This window comes from Aquarana catesbeiana, linkage group LG01, assembly GCF_042186555.1.
Source record: "Aquarana catesbeiana isolate 2022-GZ linkage group LG01, ASM4218655v1, whole genome shotgun sequence".
In the NCBI taxonomy this organism is placed as follows: Eukaryota; Metazoa; Chordata; class Amphibia; order Anura; family Ranidae; genus Aquarana; species Aquarana catesbeiana.
The window spans coordinates 629,964,118-629,986,794 of NC_133324.1; the positions used below are offsets into that span (position 1 = coordinate 629,964,118).

At 43.9% G+C, this 22,677-nt stretch overlaps 1 protein-coding gene across 1 annotated transcript in view; it reads left to right on the forward strand.

Moving 5' to 3' along the window:
- LOC141109220 (transmembrane protease serine 11D-like) overlaps nucleotides 1-2,151 on the forward strand; it is a 28,033-nt gene extending 25,882 nt beyond the window's left edge. The window contains exon 10 of the mRNA XM_073601013.1: nucleotides 818-2,151. Coding sequence (XP_073457114.1) covers nucleotides 818-976 — 159 coding nt within the window. The 3' untranslated portion in view covers nucleotides 977-2,151. The remainder of the gene's footprint in view (nucleotides 1-817) is intronic.
- Nucleotides 2,152-22,677: the final 20,526 nt, after the last annotated feature.

Sequence of the window (22,677 nt, forward strand, 5' to 3'; positions counted from 1 at the left end):
CGAAAAAAAAAAAAAAAAAAATATATATATATATATATATTATTGAATTCTGATGAAAAGTCAAAGAATAGATTAATAATTGATAGAATAAATAAATCAATAAATGAATGATGAATAAATAGGCAATGTATACAGTGGCCCAATACTTATTAATAAGTCACTACTCTGACTAAATGAGTGATGCAGCCAGTGGACCAGGAGGGGGCTCTCCGTCTGTAGTTAAAACAAGCTAGATAGAAACCAGTTCAAAGTATGTATAAAACCATATGTATTTATTGCGCTAATAAAAATGCACTGACAAGAGGAACTCAGACGCAGAATGGGGTGATCAGGGCACAACCAGGAGGGTCAACAACATGGTGTGGGACATCCAGTCTATATCACAGGCAAAGAGGTGGAAACAGGTGCCAAGGGTCACTATGAGAGGTTCGGGACTCGTCCGTGACTAGGAAGTGCGACAACAATGGCTAGAACCTCCCCTTGTCTGACATCACTCCTGATTCTGCCTTGATCATCCCATTCTGCCTGGTCTGAGATACTTTTGTGAGTGCATTTTTATTAGCTCAATAAATACATACGGTTTTAAACATATAACACTATAGAATGTTTGCACAGGTTTCTATTCATCTTGTTTATACTTAAATTATGTTTTACCTTCAGCATTACTTTAGAAGCATTTTTCTTTGTAGCTATAATATATAGCTAAGTCAAAACTACTGTATATATTCGAAACACACCAGAGTAGAAGCTGTATGATATTATTAGTTAGCAAATGCTTGACATATTAAACTAACGTATTGCTCTTGTCTCACTCTAGGGTGATTCTGGTGGTCCTTTGGTCTCTAAGCAAAATACAAAGTGGTTCCTTATTGGAATTGTTAGTACTGGTGATGACTGTGCATTAAAAAACAAACCTGGCATCTACACCAGAGTTACATCCATGCGCAACTGGATTACCCAGCAGTCTGGATTATAATGCCCAGGAGAAAAAGAAATGTGGTGTGGAGGAACTTGAATGGCCTGGACAAGACACTGAACTTGGAAGACTGCTAGTGGAGACACACAGTCATCATGTTGCCCATAGATGGATCGAAATTTCGGCAGGTTCAGCAGGGACTGACCAAATTTCGATCCACCCTGTCGTAAAATTTCCCCTTGATCAGCTCTGCAGGCTATGTGCTTGACGTCACATTAAACAAAAGCTAAAAGTTACAAGTTGAGAGATGTCAAAGAACTGGAAAGCTTTATCAAATTACTACTTTAACCACAGTTCAAAGTAGATATAATTCATATACAGTAAAACCTTGGATTGCGAGCATAAAAGAAACATGGTTGTAATCCAAAGCCCTTGTATATCAAATCAAATTTCCCCATAAGAAATAATGGAAACTCTAATAATTCGTTCCACAACCATTTATTCATAGGTCCTTCAGTTTATAGTTCATATAAAAATATTATAGCAATGTGACCAGGTTGTGTAACCAGAAAATGTCCATCCACAAATGGAAGCCTCCACAGGGGGATTAGAAGCAAAATCCAGTAGGAGCTAAGAAGAGAGGCGCCTCTAATTGTAGCAATATGTTGCTAAATGTTGTACCTTGATTAAATGTAACCATATTGCTACACTTCTCTTTTATACTCAGTTGTGACATGACGCTACTTGTATATTAAGACATCGCTTGTATATCAAGTCAAAATTTATTTAAAAATTGTGCTTGTTTTGCAAAATGCTCTCAAACCACGTTACCCTCAAACCGATGTTTTACTGTAAAAGACTTACTTATAAGGCTTATAATCACAGTTAGTTGACTTATTTTATTTTAAAGGTTATTATTACATGGAGAAAATATATTTATAATAATGGCATTTAGAACTTTGTGAGTCAAAGAAATAATCTGCTCATTCATTGGAATGTTTAATATATTTTCCTGTTATACAGGATTGTGCATAAGTCATTATTTGTTGTAAATGTGACATGTATTTATTATTTTTTAGACTTATGTGCAATAGTCATGTACCCAAGTACAGAAAAGAATTGCTGCCTATGATTACATAATATTATATTGTATTTAAAATCCTTTTTTTGCTATATTTAATAAATTAATTATTTTGTCTTCATATTCTGATTTAATAAAACTGAAATAAATACCACTCCTTGTTTCTTTCTTGTAATAAGAGTTGCACTACAGTAATGTAACTACAAAATAAGGTGTATTTATGTACGTTGGTAAATGGCTTTAAGAGTAAGTTCACTTTTTAGAAAAAAAATAATAAATGCACCCATATTTTCAGGCAAAAAAATCTGCCAGATTTCTGCAGCCTCTTCCTCCATCTCTCTGCCTGTAAAAGGGCTTTCTGTTGGGAAACTGGAGGAAGAATGAATGGACCATAAATGTTGTAATTACCACATTCATGTTCCATTGAGGACTACAAGTACATCTGCCCCAGTGGAAGCTGGGACTTGTAGTTCATTTAATAACCGATAAGTAGGGTTTAACATGGTGCAAAAGGTGGCGTTAGCCTTTAACCAAATGACGGAGAGACAGTGCGGCTCGTTCTGGGGCGCGCATCGCAGCAATCGCGGTGTGTTGCTAGGACACGGTGCGACCCCGATCTCTGTAAAGAGCTGCGGCTCTTTAACCATGTGATTGGCTGTGTCCAACCACAGCCGGTCACATGTAAACACAGAGATGCCGGTAATTGGCTCTCATCGCCTCACACTGACAGAGTGTGTGGCAAGGAGAGCCGATCAGCGGCATCTCCTTGCAGGGGACATGCAGACATGTAATCAGAGCACTCATCATTGGGCCCTGATTACAATACAGCAACACCAGTGCCAACAATCAGTGCCCACCAGTGCCAACAATCAGTGCCCATAAGTGATGCCAGGCTATCAGTGCCGCCAATCTGTGCTGCATATCAATGGTCATCATTGCTGCCCATCAATGCCCATCTTTGCAGCCCATCAGTGGCACCCATCAATGCCCATCTGTGCCCATCAGTGCCGCCTATCCGTGCTGCCTATCAGTGCCTATCAGTGACCACCAGTGCCACCCATCAGTTCTGCCTATTAGTGCTCATCAGTGCCACCTATCAGTGCTCATAAGTGCAGCATATTAGTGCCTCCTCATCAGTGCCACCTAATCAGTGCCCATAAGTGCCGCCTCATCAGTGCCCATCAGTGCCGCCTCATCAGCGCACATCAGTGAAGGAGAAAAATTACTTATTTACAAAATTTACTGACAGAATCTAAGAAAAACGGTTTATTTTTTCAAAATTTCTGGTCTTTTTTTTTTTTTTCAGTAAAAAATAAAAAACCCAGCAGTGATTAAATACCACCAAAAGAAAGCTCTATTTGTGTGAAGAAAAGTATAAAAATTTCACATGGTTACAGTGTAGCATGACTGCACAATTGTCATTCAAAGTGTGACAGCGCTGAAAGCTGAAAATTGGCCTGGGCAGGAAAGTGGTGAAAGTGCCCAGTAGGCAAGTGGTTGAAGTATATCCAACCCAATTACTAAAGTATATAACCTTTATCATATTAATGTAGTTTCAAAAGGCATTGTCAATCTATTTAAATCTGCAGCTTTAATTAAAATAAGACCTGGTAATAAAGGTCCTTGTTCAGGCATTTCCTCTTATGGGGTGACAACATAATTACTGTTTTCTGATTGCTCTACTGTGTTATCTCCCTGTCAGCATTTGCAGTGGACATAAATGGCTGTGCCAATGCTCATTGCATAGCCATGTTCTGCTGTGGTCCCCAACAGAAGACTTGCCCAAAACATTGATAAGTACGTGCCACTAAATAGAGTGTACAGTATGTAGACAGTATGGGATTAAAAGAGAAGATCAGTACCAAGATGCAAAAAAGGATGAATGAAAGTAAGAACAGTGCAAAAAAACAACAATTCTGTATGATACACAGCGCATTAGCAAACTAAATGTTATCCAGATAGATCTTAGATAAAGAATTTCCAGTAAGGGTTTTCATTAGACATATGCATTTTGTTTCGATACAAATTGAAATTCAGATGAAATTTGCATGATTTGGAAATTCGGATGTATCCAAATCTCCATATCACAATATTAACAAATTTCAACTAATCCTAAATAAATTATAAAGAAAACAAAGTGATTGTAAACGATCACCTTGTAAAACGACCTATCTACGACTAAGGCTATTGCCGCAACGTGTCAGTTCTATTGTTTTACTGTCACTCTGATGTACCAATAAACTTCAAGGATTACAGTCTTTCCGGCTCTTCTTACTATTTGTCACCTTGTAAAACAACCCATTCAGTTTAAAATAGAAATGAAAGGCAAAACATCTGTGTATGGATATAAAAAAACATTATAAATACCTTTTGTCCCCTTTCTTATAAGTGATCACATTCCCTCTGTTCTCAGCTGCTTAAGCGCTAGGGGGGAGAATTAGAAGCACACTTCACAGAGAAAGGCTGTGCAGGAGGGGGCGTGTAAGTACAAGTCTGATCATTGGAGGAGAACAGGCTGAGTTCCCAGCACAGCTAGAGAACTGACCACACTGTGCTCTCCTGCTTAGTGTGGTCAGTTTTTATTAGGAAAGCAGAGGGACTGGCAGGAACATCAGGAATTCCACTCAAAGGAAGCAATACAAAGAGAACAGGAGACTTTTTCATACAAGTACATAATACATCAGGCATGCATCAGAAATATGAAATGCTGGGGTAACAAACACTTTAATTAATTTGTATTCATTTGTGTTGCATTTTTGCAATTCAACTCCACCTACACTGCTGACTTGCACGGGGGTTAGGAGAACCAAACAAAAACAAAATAGGATTCAAAATAATTCAATAATTCAATGAAGACTATTGATGGATAATTTTTTCTACATTTTGCTGATCAAGTAACATGTCTAAAGCTAGAGATATAATTTTTAGCATGGGTTCCTGAGACCTGAAAATTATTTTAAGCGTTCCTAGCGTTCCTTCAGCGTAAAAACATTGCGAAAGTTTTCTGTGGTCTCTGTAATGTTAATCACATGGATTTTTTTTTTCTGAATCATTCTTACCTCGGTGGATGCAGCATCGGTCCAAAGCTGCATCTGTCCCCCGGCGCCTCTACACTGAGAACTGAGCGCTCGAACATCGCCAATTGCTCGGTTTTCTGTGAACAGAGAGCTGTAGACTGTCAGTCACCGCTTTCTACTCTGCTCCTCCTTGCTCATTGGAGCGCTGAGCTGTGGAGGGGGCGGAGCGGCCGCCTCAGGCTCTCAGAGAGGCTGAGCGGAGTGTCAGTCCAAGGCTGAGCAGGGTGTCAGTCCAGGCACCTGGTGGATCCAGACTCCATGATCGAGATTATGCGGTACCTGGACTAAAATCAGTGATGTCAGCAGAGAGAGCAGACTTCAGTCCGCTCTCTGCTGAAAACGGGTCACAGGAGTGCAAAACTAATTGCACTCCTGTGACCCATTGGAGAAATACAGCCAAAACGAGCTTTGACTATACTTCACCTTTAACCACTTCAGTCTGACACACCGCTACACCGATCTCGGTAAAGCGCCTCCGGCGGAGGCTCTTTATCACGTGATCAGCCGTGTTCAATTACAGCTGATCATGATGTAAATAGGAAGAGCTGTTGATCGGCTTTTCCTCACTTGCGTCTGACAGACGCGAGTAGAGTAGAGCTGATCGGCGGCTCTCCTGACAGGGGGGGTATGCGCTGATTGTTTATCAGTGCAGCCCCCCCTCCGATGCCAACACTAGACCACCAGGGAAGCCCCCAGGGCCACCAGGGAAGTCCCCAGCATGTAGATGGCCAGGTACATCCCCCATGGCCATCCACATGTAAAAAAAATGCCCAAAATATGCCAATCAGTGCCCACAAATGGGCACTAACTGGCACATCATATCTACATGACAAAACAGGAAAGCCCAGCAATGCCACCCATCAGTGCCCATCTGTGCCCATAAGTACCCACCTACCAGTGCCCATCAGTGCCCATCCATGCCACCTATCAGTGCCACTAATAAGTACGCATCAGTGCCACCCATAAGTACCCATCAGTGCCGCCTACAAGTGCACATCAGTGCCGCCTATGAGTGCCCATCAGTGCCACCTATGAGTGCCCATCAGTGCCGCATACCAGTGCCACCTATCAGTGCCCATCAGTGCCGCCTATCAGTGCCCATCATTAGTGCCCATCAGTGCCACCTCATCAGTGCCACCTCATCGGTGCCCATCAGTGCCTGTCAGTGCAGCCATATCAGTGCCCGTCATTGAAGAAGAAAAGATACTTATTTACCAAAGAATTTAACAGAAACAATCTAAAACTTGTTTGTTTGCAAAATTTTCGGTCTTTTTTTATTTGTTGCGCAAAAAATAAAAATCGCAGAGGTGATCATATACCACCAAAATAAAGCTCTATTTGTGGGAACAAAATGATAAAAAATTTGTTTGGGTACAGTGTAGCATGACTGCCCAATTGTCATTCAAACTGCGACAGCGCAGAAAGCTGAAAAGTGGCTTGGGCAGGAAGGTGTCTAAGTGCCTGTTATTGAAGTGGTTAAATATATTCTTTTATTGCTATCATGTTTTTTTTTTTTACTTTTGTACTGTACTTTGATTAACCGCTTTTTGGACTAAAGGACATTAAAACCTGGATGCCTAGGACAAATTTTATAATTGTTACATTTTTTCTATGGACAATGGAAGCCTTTATTTAGTACACTGTTTAATAAAACCCCTCTCTGTTTTTATTATAGACTCACTAATACAAAAAAATATATTGGAAGTAGAGTGGAACCTTGGATTACGAGCATAATCCATGCCATGAGAATGCTTGTAATCCAAAGCACTCGCATATCAAAGTGAGTTTCCCTCATAGAAGTCAATGGAAACGAAGATAATTCATTCCACATTGACTTCTATTCCATGCAATACCGCATGTGGCCAGAGGTGGAGGGGTGCCGGAGAGACTCAGAAATACTCGGAGACCGCTCGGATTCACTCGGAAACCCTCGGAAAGGCTCGGAAACACTTGGGAACGGAGTATTTCCGAGTGTGTCCGAGTATTTCCGAGCAGCTCCGAGTGGCCCCGCACCTGTGGCCAAATGCGATACTGCACATCGCAGAGGCTTGAACCCTGCTCGTGTTGCCAGACAACACTCGCAAACCAAGTCAGGATTTTTTAAATATAATAGCTTGTATTGTGAAACACTTGTTAACCACGTTACTCGCAAAACCGAGGTTCCACTGTAAACTGATTCACACTGCCATCTTGAGGCTGCATTACTATCTGCATGCAGAAGGCTTATATTGTGAATAAAGCCTCCAATTTGCACATGATCATTATTTTATAGTTGACATAGTGGTAATTTACCAGAAAACTGAATAATCGGGCAGAAAGTAACTATAAATTCCAGTTTACTAGACAGGTAGAAAGTTAGAAGCAATAATGCAAAACAGGTTCCCGATGGCAAAAAAAATGCTGTTGAATAATGAAAGATGCACAAACACAAAAAGGCTGCACTAACATGGACTCTTCACAAAATGTCTTTGTGGCTCAATCAAGGGAAAATATCGCTGTATAGCGTAGTCTCTATAAGACTCTATAACAACAGAGAGTCAAGCAGAGAATCACTTCATAAGTAAAGCAGAACAGAAAACAGCTACTTGCAATCATACTTCAAAACAGCATGCCTCACAGTATATCTCTTTTAACACAGGTGGACAGCTGGAGGGATCCCAAGCCAAGGGAAACCTCACTGGAACCTTTCCAAAGGACAAGCAGAAACCCCACTGGAACTACAACACTCTGGTAGCAGCTGGGGAAAGGCTCCTCACAGTGGGGTCTTTTGGAGAACATGCATGGCTGTGGTTCAGCTGCCTGAACAATAGCTGTGACAGTGGAGGGCATCTCATGTGCCTGTAAATCACTTGCCCAGCTAAATCTACCTCATCATGTGTGATCTCTCTGAGCTGTTAGGAGAGGGAAGCTTAGGCACTTATCTTCCCTGGGTATGTCAAGGAAGGAACCCATGGAGTTGTGGGAAATGGAGTTAAAGCCACCTGTATCTAAGCCTGGTGAGTACATTGGCACTTGAATTGATTGATTTGCAATTGTTAGTGGGGACTGGAGCTGTCAGTGACAGCCCAGCCCAATCTTGCAGCTAGCAGCAGCACACAGATTAAAGATAGGGTTAGAGCAGGGGTGGGCAACCTTAGAGAGATGGAAATCTACTTGAACAACACTGATGAAGTCAAAGATCACAGGGCACAATGTCCTGTTGCTAGGGCCAGTTCACACCAGAACGCGATGCCAGAACGGCATGTTTCCATGTGTGTTTCCTGCACCATGTTCAACACACACTAACTTTGTGATTCACTGTGGGTGATGATACTTTGTTAACCCCAAATGTAGATTGCAAATGCAGTGGATATAAAAAAAGTAAAAAAAGTATTACAAGATCGCGCAGGGCTTGGGAGTGCACTTTGCTCAGAATGGAGGGTTTAAGGGTGCGTTACTCTCAGAATCAGGGCCTGTACAAAGGCGGGGGGGGGGGGGGGGGGAGGGGAAAACGCCCTGGGTTGTACAATTTGCTGGAGGGAGGGGGGCGCAGGTGAAGTGCCGACAGTGTACATGTGTGTGCCTGAATACACTAGCCGTAGGCACCGCTAATAGCTGTAATGTAACTAACTATGTGCTGAGTGCTCACCTACACCCGGCACAAGCCGACAGACCCCCTATGAAGGCGCCTCGTAGTCCCGGCCCAGTAGCGTGACGTCACTCATGGTGGGAGGTGGGGTGGGAGGACTCAGAGGAGCGCAGAGAGCTGTTGCCGGAGCTGCGGCCTAGAGGAGCCGAGGAGCCTGAGGAACCAACAAAGCAGTGTGTATCGCATGGAACAAGTAAACAGATAATGACTGCCATTATACCATCTGTGGAATAATAAAATAACTGTATGGATTGGGGGAGGGGAGGAGGCTGAGTGGAGGTTAATTAGCAATGCTATTTAACTTCTGTACTATGCAGCATGGGGGGGAGGGGGTTAATGTACTGCTACTGGTCACTGATGCATTAGTGACTAACCAGTAGCAGATAATTAACCCCTTTGTGCTGCATTAGTGGCACCAGTGTCAATGTTAAATAATTGCTGCTGGTCAGTCACTAATGCATCATTAACCAGTGGCAGTACATCAACCCCCCTATGCTGCATATTACAAATAAAATAACATTGTTACTTAACCACTTGAAAAGACAGTACATATACTGCTACGGGGTGGCAGCTACAGGCATACGTCGCTGCCTGTTTCAGGGTTTTGAGTGCATGCTCCCACCCACCTACTCCCCTGTGATTTGACACAGCAGGAGACTTTCAGCAGATCCCAGCCAATGATTCATGGCCGGTACCTGCTGATCGGCTGTGTCAAATCACAGCCCAGAGCCCTGTATTGATAATCAATACAGGGCTCATTACAGAGGGAATGATCAATTTTTTTCTTTTCCCTGCCATCTTCGCCCTGGACACCGAATGACCTTGTCCTGGCACTGCTCAGAATACAGGGTTCAGGAGCATGTTACCCTTAGAATGCAGGGATTAGGAGTGCGTTGTGCTCAGAATGCAGAGATCAGGAGTGTGTTACCCCATAGCAGTGTCCACTGCCCCCTTCAAATTATCCCCCCCCCCCACCCACACAGTAGTGTCCTCTCCCCCCCCTTCTGGACAGGGAGCAGGAGTTGGCCGAGTGACTTTTCATATTAACAAGCTGGTGATTGGTTGCTTAGGGTCTAGCGAACAATCACCTGCAGGGTTAACTAGAAAGGTTAACTTGGCCAGCTCCTCTGCCCGCCCTCCGTCCTGTGCTGTGTTGTCCTGCCCCTCGTTCTCCGCTGTTCACTGACAGTGGTGGAAGAGGCAGAAGGGGAGGGAGAGAGGAGGACCGAAGGCTCGGGGGAGGAGGCTGAGGGCGAAGACCGGCAGCTAGCAGTAGGAGGTGGGGGTCAGCAGCGCAGACCTGTTTCCGGTCTACCTGTCAGACTGCGATTGACGGGTTGCCGACCCCCGGGTTAGAGGGTTAGTTAAATGTATATAGTAGGATCAGTTAAAGCTATAGGTTAAAGATTCAGAAGGATAAGTAAGGTGAAAGCTTATCTATCTCCCCCAAAAATCAAATATATTGCAGCTAACCAATCCCTAGATGTGGTGACTGCATAGTTTATTCAACTTTATCTTTTATTTTCACCTTGTAATCCTACCAATAACATACTTCCTGCACTTGGGTAACAACGTTCACTCCCTGTACTGTATCTATGACAGAGCAGTGTTGTAACCTTAAAGCGGAGCTCCACCCAAAAGGGGAAGCTGTACTTGGTTTTGACAGGTACCAGCTCCCACTTCTGGGCAAGATCGCCGCAGTGATCTCCGAGTATGTCCAGCTACTCCTTTTTCCCCTGCTGCCTTCTGGGACATACACAGATCCCAGAAGATGGCGGGACCATTCACAAAGTGCAGCGCAACTCGCACAAGCGCAGTAGGAACCCGGTTTCCCTTAGTGAAGATGCTGACATCACTGGATCCCTGGATAGGTAAGTGTCCTTATATTAAAAGTCAGCAGCTACAGTACTTGTAGCTGCTGACTTTTAATTTTGTATGCCCAGATTGAAGCTCCTCCTTTTTCAATTGAATTCTAAGATGTGGTGGCTGCATTTGTTTTCTTTTTTTAAAATCTTTTTTCCTTTATTTTTACCCGGTGATCTGGCCAGTAAATCTGTTGTTTTTCAACTTCCCTTAACAGACCAAGCTGTCCAGCAAAAGTTGCAGTTAAAGGGTTGAGACAAACCTAATAACACTAACAGTGGTGCATACAATGATCAGCTTTTATCTATTAATGTAAAACCTTTATCCCAAAAGGAAAAAATATCTGCCATTACAACTGACACTACTCTCCCCCAAGATTGACAATGCTGCTGGACTGGTGTCTTTATTGCTTCTCCATTTTGACAATTTGTATCAAAATTGGGCAGAGTTGTAAAAAGAAAAGCAGGCAAATTGTAAGCTCCTATATGTCACATCAAGTAGTCTCACTCAGCAGAGATAAAAATTAGGCAAAACTAACAATTCCAGTTTGAAAGGTGAGGTCACATAAATGATACAACTCCATATGTATTTCATATGAGAGGACAGAAAATTATTTCGCTATTCAGGAAGAAAAAATACACTAAACACAAAAGACACATAACTGTATTTTTCCATGATTCAATACTAAAGAATGTGTCGCTATAAAAGCAGTGACACTAGTCACTAAAGTCTAAAACTAGACTTTCCACCTAACTGTGGTTGCTGTATATTACATACTGTATTCAAATACCACCTTGGGCATCACAGAATAAGAGCAAAGATAAGACAGAATTAAGGATAAGGCAGCCACTTTATTCCCCGGCATTAAATCTAATACAATATTTCTGTTCTGAGCAGATACTAAAGTGTTGAATTACCATCTGTTTTCAGTTATATCAAGATGTTGGGATTTTTATGCATTGTTAATGTATTGTTAAAGTGTTACTAAACCCAGGAACCTGCATTCACTATATCTGGTCTCCCACAGTACACAGAACATAGACATGCAATTATTTTAGTAAATATAAACTGCTAAATACCTTTTCTCATCAGCAGTATATAGCAGTCGTGGTATGTCTATCAGTTCCTGGTGAAGCTTGTAGGAGGAGTTTTCATACTGCCCTGAGCTGTCCCATGGGGCTGCAGGGCTCCTTACCCTCTGTCTAGACATGTCTGGACCGTGCTGATTGGCCCTGTGCTGATCATATGCACTCTCCCAGGAAAAAAAAAAACTTTCTACCAATGCACATCAAACTGAGCATGTGCAGCTTGACTCCAAAGGCTCTGTCTTATCCAGACTTGTCCAGGGGGACAGTGCAGGGAGGGAAGGATCTGTGCATACAAGAGCAAACATCCTTTTTACACAATACAGAGGATTACCCCTTAGGTTCCACAGTGAGTATAACAAGCATGCTTTACTGTATGTACAGACTTATTTTACTGTTGTGGGTTTAGTAACACTTTAGGGCATTGTTTGAAGTGTATCTAAATTCAAAAATGTAATAAATCACAGCTTATCAGTTATCAGTAAGGTTATTATTTTCAGTTTTGCATACATTAGGTAACTAGAAAACTGCATTTCTGGCAAGATCAACAGGTATTTTCTGCCTCCGAATGCATGTCCCTTACCTGTTTCCTGGACCCCGTTATCTAACCTTCAGGCCCGGGACCTGAATGGAAGATGTCGTCAGGTAGAGAAGAGGGAAACAGTGAACATCCATTTGCTAATCTCCCTAGCTAGTAATTACCCAGGAGTGACAATGATTTTGCAACTGAGTCCATTTAGAAAGGCCTGTAGTGCATTTGGCATAGTCAATGTGTAAACCATAGAAAGTGTATGTCCACAAGATGACATGTTTACATGGATTGGGTTCTTGCAGTAACTCATCCAAAGAGTTCGCCCAGACGGTGGTTGAAAACCATAGCAGCACATTTGTAAAAATGTGAAAAGCTTAATATTTTAAAAGCATAGACCTAACAGTACAGCTTCAAACATGAGTGGTTTTCTGGTGAAGGATTTTGTGAGAGATTTAATAGTAGAAAACCAATGATGTAAGCAATCCTTAAAGTGTTACTAAACCCAGGACCCTGCATTCACTATATCTGGCCTTTCACAGTACACAGAACATGGAAATGCAATTATTTTAGTAAATATAAACTGCTAAATACCTTTTCTCATCACTAGTTAGACCAGTCTTGTGACTCTCTGGGCTGATTGGCTCTGTGCTGATCACATGCAGTCTCCCAATAAAAAAAGAAAAAACTCTCTAGCAATACACACCAAACTAAGCATGTTCAGCTTGTCCCCAGAGGCGGCTCTCTAATTAAACAAATTAAGCGTCCGCCTAAGGCCTCGAACTCACAGGGGCCTCGCGGCCGACTAATTTGCCTGTGCTCTATCACTAATGCGGACTGACCAACTGGCTCCAGGTGCCATCTGTAAAAGGCATGCGGGCAGCCATAGGGCACCCCGGGCGGGCCGCAAGTCCATGCGGGGCCCTAAAGCAGCTGGAGGAGCTCCAGTGGATGGATCCCAACCCAGCACCTGCTACAGCCTGGCCGACCTCCCAGAGAGAAAGTGAGTGCCTGGCCATGCAGCCCTCCTGTGTGCCTGGATAGAAGGAGCGGCGGGGACAGCTGCATATGGAGGAATTGATATTTCCATATTCCTTCTGCAGCCGCTGAATGCCTGTTTCTTCTGCGGACGTTCATTGGCTGCAGAAAGAATATGGAAAAATCAATTCATCTATATGCAGCTGTCCCCGCCGCTCCTCCTATCCAACTTTTTTTACTGCCCCTGTGCTCCCTGGTTCCTCCCAGTTCTCAGTGCCCACCCCCCCTGCTCCCTGCCTCCCCCCAGTGCTCTCTGGTCCCCCGTGCTCCCTAGCTCCCCCATGCTTCCCCCACTGTGCTGTCCAGTCTCCCCCCACTGCTCCCCAGCCCCCCCTCCAGTGCTCTGTGCTCCCTGGCTCCCCCACAGTGCTCTCCCCACCACAGTGCTCTCTGGTCCCCACATGTGCGAGCTGCGCTGCACGCTGTGAATGGCCGGGCAATCTTCTGGGACCTGTGACATGTCCCAGAAGATTGCAGGGAGGGAGGGGGGGAGAGGTGAACTTCCTTCCGGCGCCACGGAGCCCCGGGAGGAAGTGGGAGCTGGATACCTCTAAAAAGAGGGTATCCACTCCCCCCCCCCCCCGCAAAAAAAAATGACATGCCAAATATGGCATGTCAGGGGGTCACCATCACTTAAAGCGGAAGTTCCATTTTCGGGTGGAACTCCGCTTTAAATGCTGTATTTCTGGAAAACGGAGGAAGTTGGGGTAAATTATCCAAATAGGAAGAAATAATGAAGAATGGCTGTTTAATAAATAATTAGCCTAAACCTACTCCCACCCCCATTCTAAGTCTATTCTACCTACCCTGTAAAAGAAAAGATGTCTGTACTTACCTATTCTAAAGTCGACCCAGCCCAACCACATGATTGGGTCCCAGCACTGGCTTCTGTGTAGAGGAGGGACTGACAGCAATGGCTGCAGGGCCTGGGCGATGATGTGACCCATAGACTTACGATGGGACATCCGTTGTTGGCTGTCCCTCCTCTACACTGAAGCTGGTGCTGGGACCTGGTCATGTGACCGGACCAAAGCGGCTTCAGAATAGGTAAGTATAGACATCTTTTCTTTTAGCCCTGGTTCACACTGAATGCAGCTTTGAAATCGCGTTACTTCAGCGCGATTTCAAAGCCGCCGATCAGTGAGATTGCCAACATCCATGCGACTTCCTGCACAGATGTCTATGCAAGTCGCACATGAAATTGACAAAAATAATGCGGGAGTGTTTTTCAAAATCGGCGCGAGTCGTAGTCGAACCGATTAAAAGGGTTTTATAAATAGGATGCGACTTGTGAAGCAATGATTTTAAACTGTCAAATCACATGACAAGTCGCACTGGTGTGAACTGTGGCTTATAGGGTAAATAGAACAGCCTTAAACCTCATACACATGATCGGATTTTCCGACGGGAATTGTATGATGACAGGCTGTTGACGGAAAATCCGACCGTTTGTACGCTCCATCAGACAATTGTTGGCCAACTTTCCATGGACAAATGTTGGATGGCAGGATTATAAATTTTCCGCGGACAAATGTCTGTAGTCGGATTTTCCAATCGTATGTACACAAGTCCGTCAGACAAAAATCCAAAGTACAAACATGCATGCTCAGAAGCAAGGATGAGCCAGAAGTGGACGGTCTTGTAAACTAGCGTTTGTAATGGAAAATTAACATTCGTGACGTGGCAAATTATGAAATGTTGAAATGCAGCGCACATTCTCTTTAATGGGATAATAATGAAGCTGCTTTGCTGGTGATACTGATGGAGTTATTGCAAACTCATTTTCAAAGGCTTTTTTTTTCTAGTGATATCATGAATAATATTATTATGCTTGTTATTTTTTTTTATTTGGGCAAGTTACCACAACACCATTATCCCATAGTTTTTAAGATCAAAGATACAACTATGTTGGTGTCCCTTGTCAATTTTACATTGTATTTTTTAAAATGTAACTGCCTACTCCCAAACTGTCATTTGAAGTAAAACACATAGCCAAGTATTATTCTCCACAATTTTTTTTATTGTGCATTAAAAAAAGAAAACAAATACAATTAGACATGCTATCTGCCAATAGAACTTAACCAAAAAGTACATTCTGTACATCCAAAAATATAGAAAATATACCAAATCAAAGCATTATTATTCAATCAAAAAATAAAATAAAAGCCTCAAGCGTGTGTCCTGCTTCTTAATATAGGGGGTCAACAATGCCAAGAGTTGGTGAAAGCAGGGGTCCTTCATCCAGAGATAATTCCGAAAAACATCTGGATTATTCTCTTGGGGCTCTCGCAGCAAAGGCATACGACATAATTGGTCACGATTAACAAAGCAACCAATTTTTGGTCCAAGAAATCCTCCTCCTCCTGTTCCTGGACTGGACTTGGGTCAAAGCAATAACTCCAAGGCCAATAATAAATAACACGTTATCTCCTCCGATTCCGCAACATGGCTGGTTGATGAAACGAACGGAAATGAACGGTCTTTCAGAAACTAACTGAAAAGTGCGAAATTAAAAGTGCAAAATGAAAAGCGCGAAATGAAAAGTGCAAAATAAAAAGCGAGAATCAACACTTACCAAACTTCTACTAACACTAAATTAGCAGAAGGAGCCCAAAGAGCTGAAAAACAACGTAGTACGTGACTACGTTCGTATTTGTTGGCCAACAATTCCTTGCCATTTGTATGCAAGACAAGTTTGGGCAAAAGTCCACGGTTTTGTTGGCCAACAATCCGATCGTGTGTATGAGGCTTAAGAATGGGGGTGGGAGTAGGTTTAGGCTCCCCAATAGTATATACTTACCTTCCTTTCGCACTCCCATCACTCCGTTCTTCTGTGGGACATGAAAGGAAAGTCTTGCTACACGTTGCTGGAGTCATATCTTACACAGGGCTATGGACTCCCTGTGTGACAGTGCTGACACATGCTTCTCGATACCTGGAAGCACCTGAAATGAATTTGCTTGCCAGTGCCAAAACAAAAAATTACTATACACAGTTTGTTCCATGTTGCAACCAATTGTGCAAGGACTGCACCTTGCAAAGTGGGTAAAAGACCAGATTAGGGGATCAGTATATCCATTACCAGATATGTGATTGGTTGTAAGGTGTTATTCCTCTTTCTATTCACCTGTATCAATAACATGAATGGGGTTTGTATGACATATACTGAGAAGTGGATGTGCATATCATTAAGGGGCAATTACAAAGGGGTCTAACCACTCATTTGAAGTTTTGACAAGCAGGAAATTTGTTGGGAAAATGTCAGGAAAAGGAAATGTTACAAACTTGTGAATTCAGACATGTGTAACCTCTTGTGTATTACTGAATAGGTGAGCAATTAAGTGTCAGGTCGATTGTCATCGTACAACATTTCTTTTGAATAAAAGAAGACCAAAAATTTGCATTTTTACAAAAGGAAGATGTTGTGTCTGTCTTCCCTAGCAGTTCTTTTATAAGTTGATAAACCTATTCCCATGACTAATTTCCTCTTTTAGCAACTGGTAATAGCAATGAAACTACCTAAGGGGGTTTACTGCTCCCATGTTGATTGTCTTAATTGAGTGTCTACACAAAATTAGTCTAGCCATTTAGTGATACTGGGTTGATTTACTAAAATTGGAGTGTAAAATCTGGTGCAGCTGTGCATGATATCCAATCAGCTTCTAACGTAAGCTTTTTCAATTAAGCTTTGACAATAAAACCTGGAAGCTGATTGGTTTCTATGCAGAGCTTCGCCAGATTTTGCACTCTCCAGTTTTAGTAAATCAACCCGCTACTTAGTAACATTTTTGCAGGTCTGTGTTCTTTTCATGTATGGAAAGTCGGTAAGCTAGAACAAATATAAATACATTTAGTGTGTTTAAGCCTGGTTTCACACTATTGCGAACACAGACATTGCATGTGATTCGCACCCGCACTGCGGTGCCGATCTCCTGCAATGTCTGTGTAATGTGAGTTTAGCCATACAGTTGTATGGCTGAACTCGCATTGGATTTGCATAAAAAAGGGTGCAGAGACTTTTTTTTTCCCGCACTGGAATCGGATCGCATGGGTGTTCAACACCCATGCGATCTGATTCCTGTCCAAAGCCACTGCAATCTGTGAACCGATCTGGGGGTGTCATTAACATTTTATTGACAGCCACACCGGTTCACAGAGGGCAGTGTGAATTTCCTGCGGGAGAGATGCGATGCGGGAACAACCGGCGCTGGAATTGCGCTGGTTCCCGCATCTCTATAGTGTGAACTCAGGCCAAGAGTTAGTATTTTCTGTTATCACTCTTCTTTAGTTCATTAGACATACATACTGTTGATGTGTCAATGGACCCAGCTGCTGACTCACTATCTGCAATGGATTGCATTGTCAGCAGTGGCTGGCACATGGTTATCAGGCAATCGGGAGAGAATATGACGCCTTCTACATGCCTGTTTTAAGAGAAATTTCACATTGAAATCCCCCTTCACTATGCCACAACCTCATCCATTGCAGCACAGTTGTGGCATATGATGGCACTATTTACCTCTATGGGGTGTGGGGGTGTCCTGTCTCTGCCAAAACAGAAAGTGAGAGAAAATCCAAAGTCATGGAATCCCGGGGTGTCACCAGTCTCAGCAGAACTGTTCCCATTGGAAGATTCCCTTCTATTACTGTTCTGGTGTCAGCCCAAAATTTGGGATTTTCTTTTACTTTCATCTTCAGGGATAATGGTAAACAGGACAAATAGAGAGGGGGAAGGCCTCATTCAAATTGGAAATGACATACATGCGGTTATATGCATTTTTTAGGACATTTGTAATTGCATGTGATAATTTTAAATGGTATTATTCCAACTCTGCACTTACCTGCGTTTAGGTGCATTTTGTTTAAAGTGGAATTCCAGTCATATTTTTGTTTATTAAAAGTCAGCAGCTACAAAAAGTGTAGCTGCTGACTTTTAATAGACAGCCACTCACCTGTCCCACGGTCCACTCACCCGCACTTTTCTCCCCATGTCCTCCCTCGGCGGCGCCGGCATCACTACTATGGACACCTGGCTGTGACAGCTTGCGGCTTCAAAGCCGGGTGCCCACTGCACATGCGCGAGTGGCGCTGTGCTCCATGACTGGTCCCGAAGCCTTCTAGGACCCGTCGTGTCACAAAAGACTTTGGGAGGAAGAGCTTCCACTTCCGATCGCCTAGGTGGGCGGAACGGAAGTGGGAGCAGGTACCTGTCAAAATCAGGTACCTGCTCCCCTCCTCCTCCCCAAAAGCTCTGTTTCACAAACAGGAGCTAGGGTGGAGGCCTTAAAGCGAAAGTTCAATTTTTGGGTAGAACTCTGTTTTAATTGCGTTTAGAGAAAATAGAATTCTGTGCATTCAGGGACAAATTACTTACTCTGAACACGATGAAACACATGTAAACACAGGAGAAAGTGATCTGGGAAGTTTAAAGTTTGTTGGTGCTAACCAGATGAATTCTACTGTGTTTAAATAAAATAAATGCAGGAGGCCTGTCTGAATGTAGCCTCATGAAAATACTTCTAGGATGTACAATTAATATGTAATTTGTTGATTAGCTTTACTTATGGTTACAATGATTTAAACACAAAAAATTAAATTGGCTACTGCCAGCCATACACAGAGCAAATTTCTTCCCTGCAACCACGGGTTGCAGGAAATAAATTCACTTGATTCCCCCGTCAACACAGCAGCGTTGATGCGAGAATCCCTCCTGCCGGGCCATTTTCTTCTCCCGGTGGGATGGGCGGGGGAAGCTGTCCCCGTCGGGAGAATACAGTGATTATTGCTAGTGGCTATAGCAGCCACTAATGATAATCGCAAGAGAATCCGACAGGCTGGTTGTACCCAACTTGACCGTTCGATCAACTTGGTACATTCAGCCTGCCCATTAACGGTTCAAATATGGGCCGGTTCCTGCTGAATCGGCTGAGATTTGAACCATGTATGGCCGGCCTAAGGTTTCCTTTTATGAAAAGTGCGATTTGCAAACTCGGACAGGAATCGGATCGCATGGGTGTGAACATCCGTGCAATCCGATTCTGCTGCGGACGAAAAAAAGGGTCCTGTATGAGTTTGGTCCGAGTGCAATGCAAATTCAGCTATACTATCTGTATGGCTGAAATCGCATCGCACAGAGATCGGATGTGATTTTGCACTGCAGTGCGGTGCGAATCACATCCGATCTCGGACACCGCAGCAGTGGGAACCGGCCCTAAATCATATTGCATTTGCACCAAAATGGTACAGGACCCTTTATTTGGTCCGCACTGGAATCGGATCGCATGGGTGTGAACACCCATGCGATCCGATTCCTGCACCATTACATAGTTCGCACTGCGATCTGTGAAATGATCTGGGGGTGTCATTAACTTTACATTGACACCCGCAGTGGTGCGCAGATGTCAATGCAGGTGCGATGTGAAAACCCGCACAGGAATCACGCTGGTTCACGCACAAGTGTGAACCCAGCCAGAGATGTGAACATTTAAAAAAAAATATATATATATATAGATAGATATATATATATATATAGATAGATATATAGCTATCTATCTATCTATCTATCTATCTATCTATCTATCTATCTATCTATCTATCTATCTATCTATCTATCTATCTATCTATCTATCTATCTATCCAGATTTATATATATATATATATATATATATATATATATATATGTAGGAAGGCCAGTATGGTGGCCTGAATTTATGGGAGGAGCCCGGGGGGTATTTAAGCAGCCCGCTCACCTGTGGTGCTTGTCGGTTTCCTGTGCGCGATATACGTCACTAGGCCGACTATTCCAATTTCAGCGTTCGCAAATACTTGGCTCACAAGTTCCCGCATTCGTGATCTCCGTGCCCGAGAGTTTTGAAGTCCGCGTTTACCGATTCGTTCGCACCACGCGTCTGGCTGGGCTGTCGCAGGTAGGGTCCCCTCGGATTTTTGTTTTTACGTACTTTTATATCATGTCACTAAACCGTGATATCAGAATTACGAATCACTCGCAAATTTCACGAACGTAACCGCATGTGTATCACTCGCACTGTCGTCATGTTACCATTTCGCGTTATCTGAGGAAACCACAGCGACGCAAGCGTCGCTTCATTTCAGACAGGTCTAAATTGTTAAACATGTGTCAGTAGACAGCCATAGCGTTTCGTAAATGCATAAATCTTTTCGAACCACGTCAGTTCGATACCAATCATTTCTCATTTCTGAAACATTTCTAAATACATTTCTAACATTTCAAACCATTTCAAATCATTTCCCATTTCAGTCACGTACCGCGCTCCGATTCGAATCCAGTCGCACCTAAAAGATGCACCGATTCGCTCCGGTGTGCCCCAGTAGTTACGGCCTCATTTCAGTACATGCTCCAGAGTCACGTCATTATCAGTCGCTACGACTCATCGATTCGTACCTCTGTCATGGTTATCATTTCATTGCCACGTATCACGCTCCGATACGAATTCAGTCGCATGGAAATGCACCGATTCGTCTCGGCGTGCCCCAGGTATTAGCCACATTTCAGTACATGCTCCAGAGTCCGATTCGTAGTCAGTCGCTACAGCAGCACGACCGATTCGCGCCTCTGTCATGGCAAACAATATGTTACACCTGCACTCACCGCGCTCCGCTTCGAATCCAGTCGCATCCTCCATGCACCGATTCGTTACGGCGTGCCCCAGGGCTCGGCCTCATTTCTGAAACATGCTCCGGAGTCTGGATCATAGCTAGTCGCAGATATCGGGCGACCGATCCGCATCTCTGTCATGGAATTGCTACCATTTCACTCCCACAGCGCATCACCGTTTCGAAACCAGTCGCATCCGAGATGCACCGATTCGTCACGGAATGCCTCAGTTGTTTCGGCCGTATCCATACCTATACCAGAGCTTGGTGCGTTGCCAGTCGCAAAATGCGGCACAACCAATTCGAGCCTCGGTCAAGGTAAACATTTCTCTCATTTCGTTTCATACTGTGCTCCGATTCAAATCCAGATGCATCAAACATGCACCGATTCGTCCCGGTGTGCACCAATGTTTTTTAGTTGCCTCATTTCAGTACATGCTCCAGAGCCCGGTTCACGGTCGGATCAGTCACGACACGACCGAGCCGGACCTCTGTCATGGAGTTCACTCATTTCATAATCAAGGCAAAGATTTCAAATCATTTCATTGTCACAAGATTGTAAGCACCATACAAGTCATTGCTTCAAGTTAGTCAGCAAACCCTACACGAATTATCACCTTTCATTTTCCTCCAGGTCAGTCAAAGTTCAGTAGGTCCACCCTGCACCAGGTTGGACGATATCCCCCCAGGTAAAAAAAAAAAAAAAAAAAAAGTGGGAGAAAATAAGTCGGGTAAGTATGACTCAGGGAATCAGAGAAAAAACTTGAAATTCATGTCACCCCCAATAGGTTACAGTCAACCAAAAATAAGAGCTCAAAGACAGGATATTCTCACCAGATCAACCATGTCTCAGGCCGGCAGCGAAGACTTCACGGCCCCTCTGTCACCTTCCCCGGTCTCAGAGAGCGGCAGCGTGCAGTCCCTCAGGGGATGGACTATCCCCAAACTGACGGCAGAGCTAAGACGCAGAGGTTTGCCCTTCCCCGCCACAGCGAGGAAAGGCGAGCTGTTCAAACTCCTCTTTCCCCCACCAGCAGCAGGACCCAGTACCCAACAGGCATCCCTCCAGTCAATATCTTCAGCCATCTCACAACTTCACACGATGGTGTCGTCCCTGTCTACCTCGGTCACAGACGTACAAACCAGGGTGGCACTCCTGGAGGCACGACCGGCCGCGGCTATCCCCGACCCAACCGCAACCCAAACCTTAACACCCCTTCCTGCAGGTACCTCAGGCTGGAGCCCCATTGTCTACCCCTCCCATTTGGTTCCAACCAGCATCAGGAGGGACATTTTGGACGGCAGGGACGTCAACCTGGCCTCTCTCCTTATTTCTGTGCACGATCTGGCAGAAAATAAGGCCTACTCCTGGGGTGACATATCGGTGGTCCTTAAAGCCAAAGACCCCAGACTGAACCGCAAGTTATCCGTCCCAGAATTCACCCTGGCCTTTGGCATGCTGAGAGACGTCCTATGCTCAGCCGCCCCCAGCAGAAGGGAAGAGCTGGACTTGTACCTCCATACGGTAGTAGACTTGGGCTACAAGTATGGAGGATTTTCCTTTTACGACTACCACCGTTCCTTTTCCGCAAAGGCTGCTGCCAGACTCACACAGTTCCAAACAACAACAAATTGGAGTCTCATGGACACAGAGCTGTTCTGCCGCCATTTTGCTGGCTTACGCTCACCCCTGTGCGCGATTTGCCAGTCCTTCACCCACACTGCCACCTGGTGCGCCAATGCGACAACCAGACATCCCTTCGAATTTCCCTCTACCTCCGGTGCACTTCAGGGTCAGTCGGCCCCTGAACAAACGCCTCAGGTG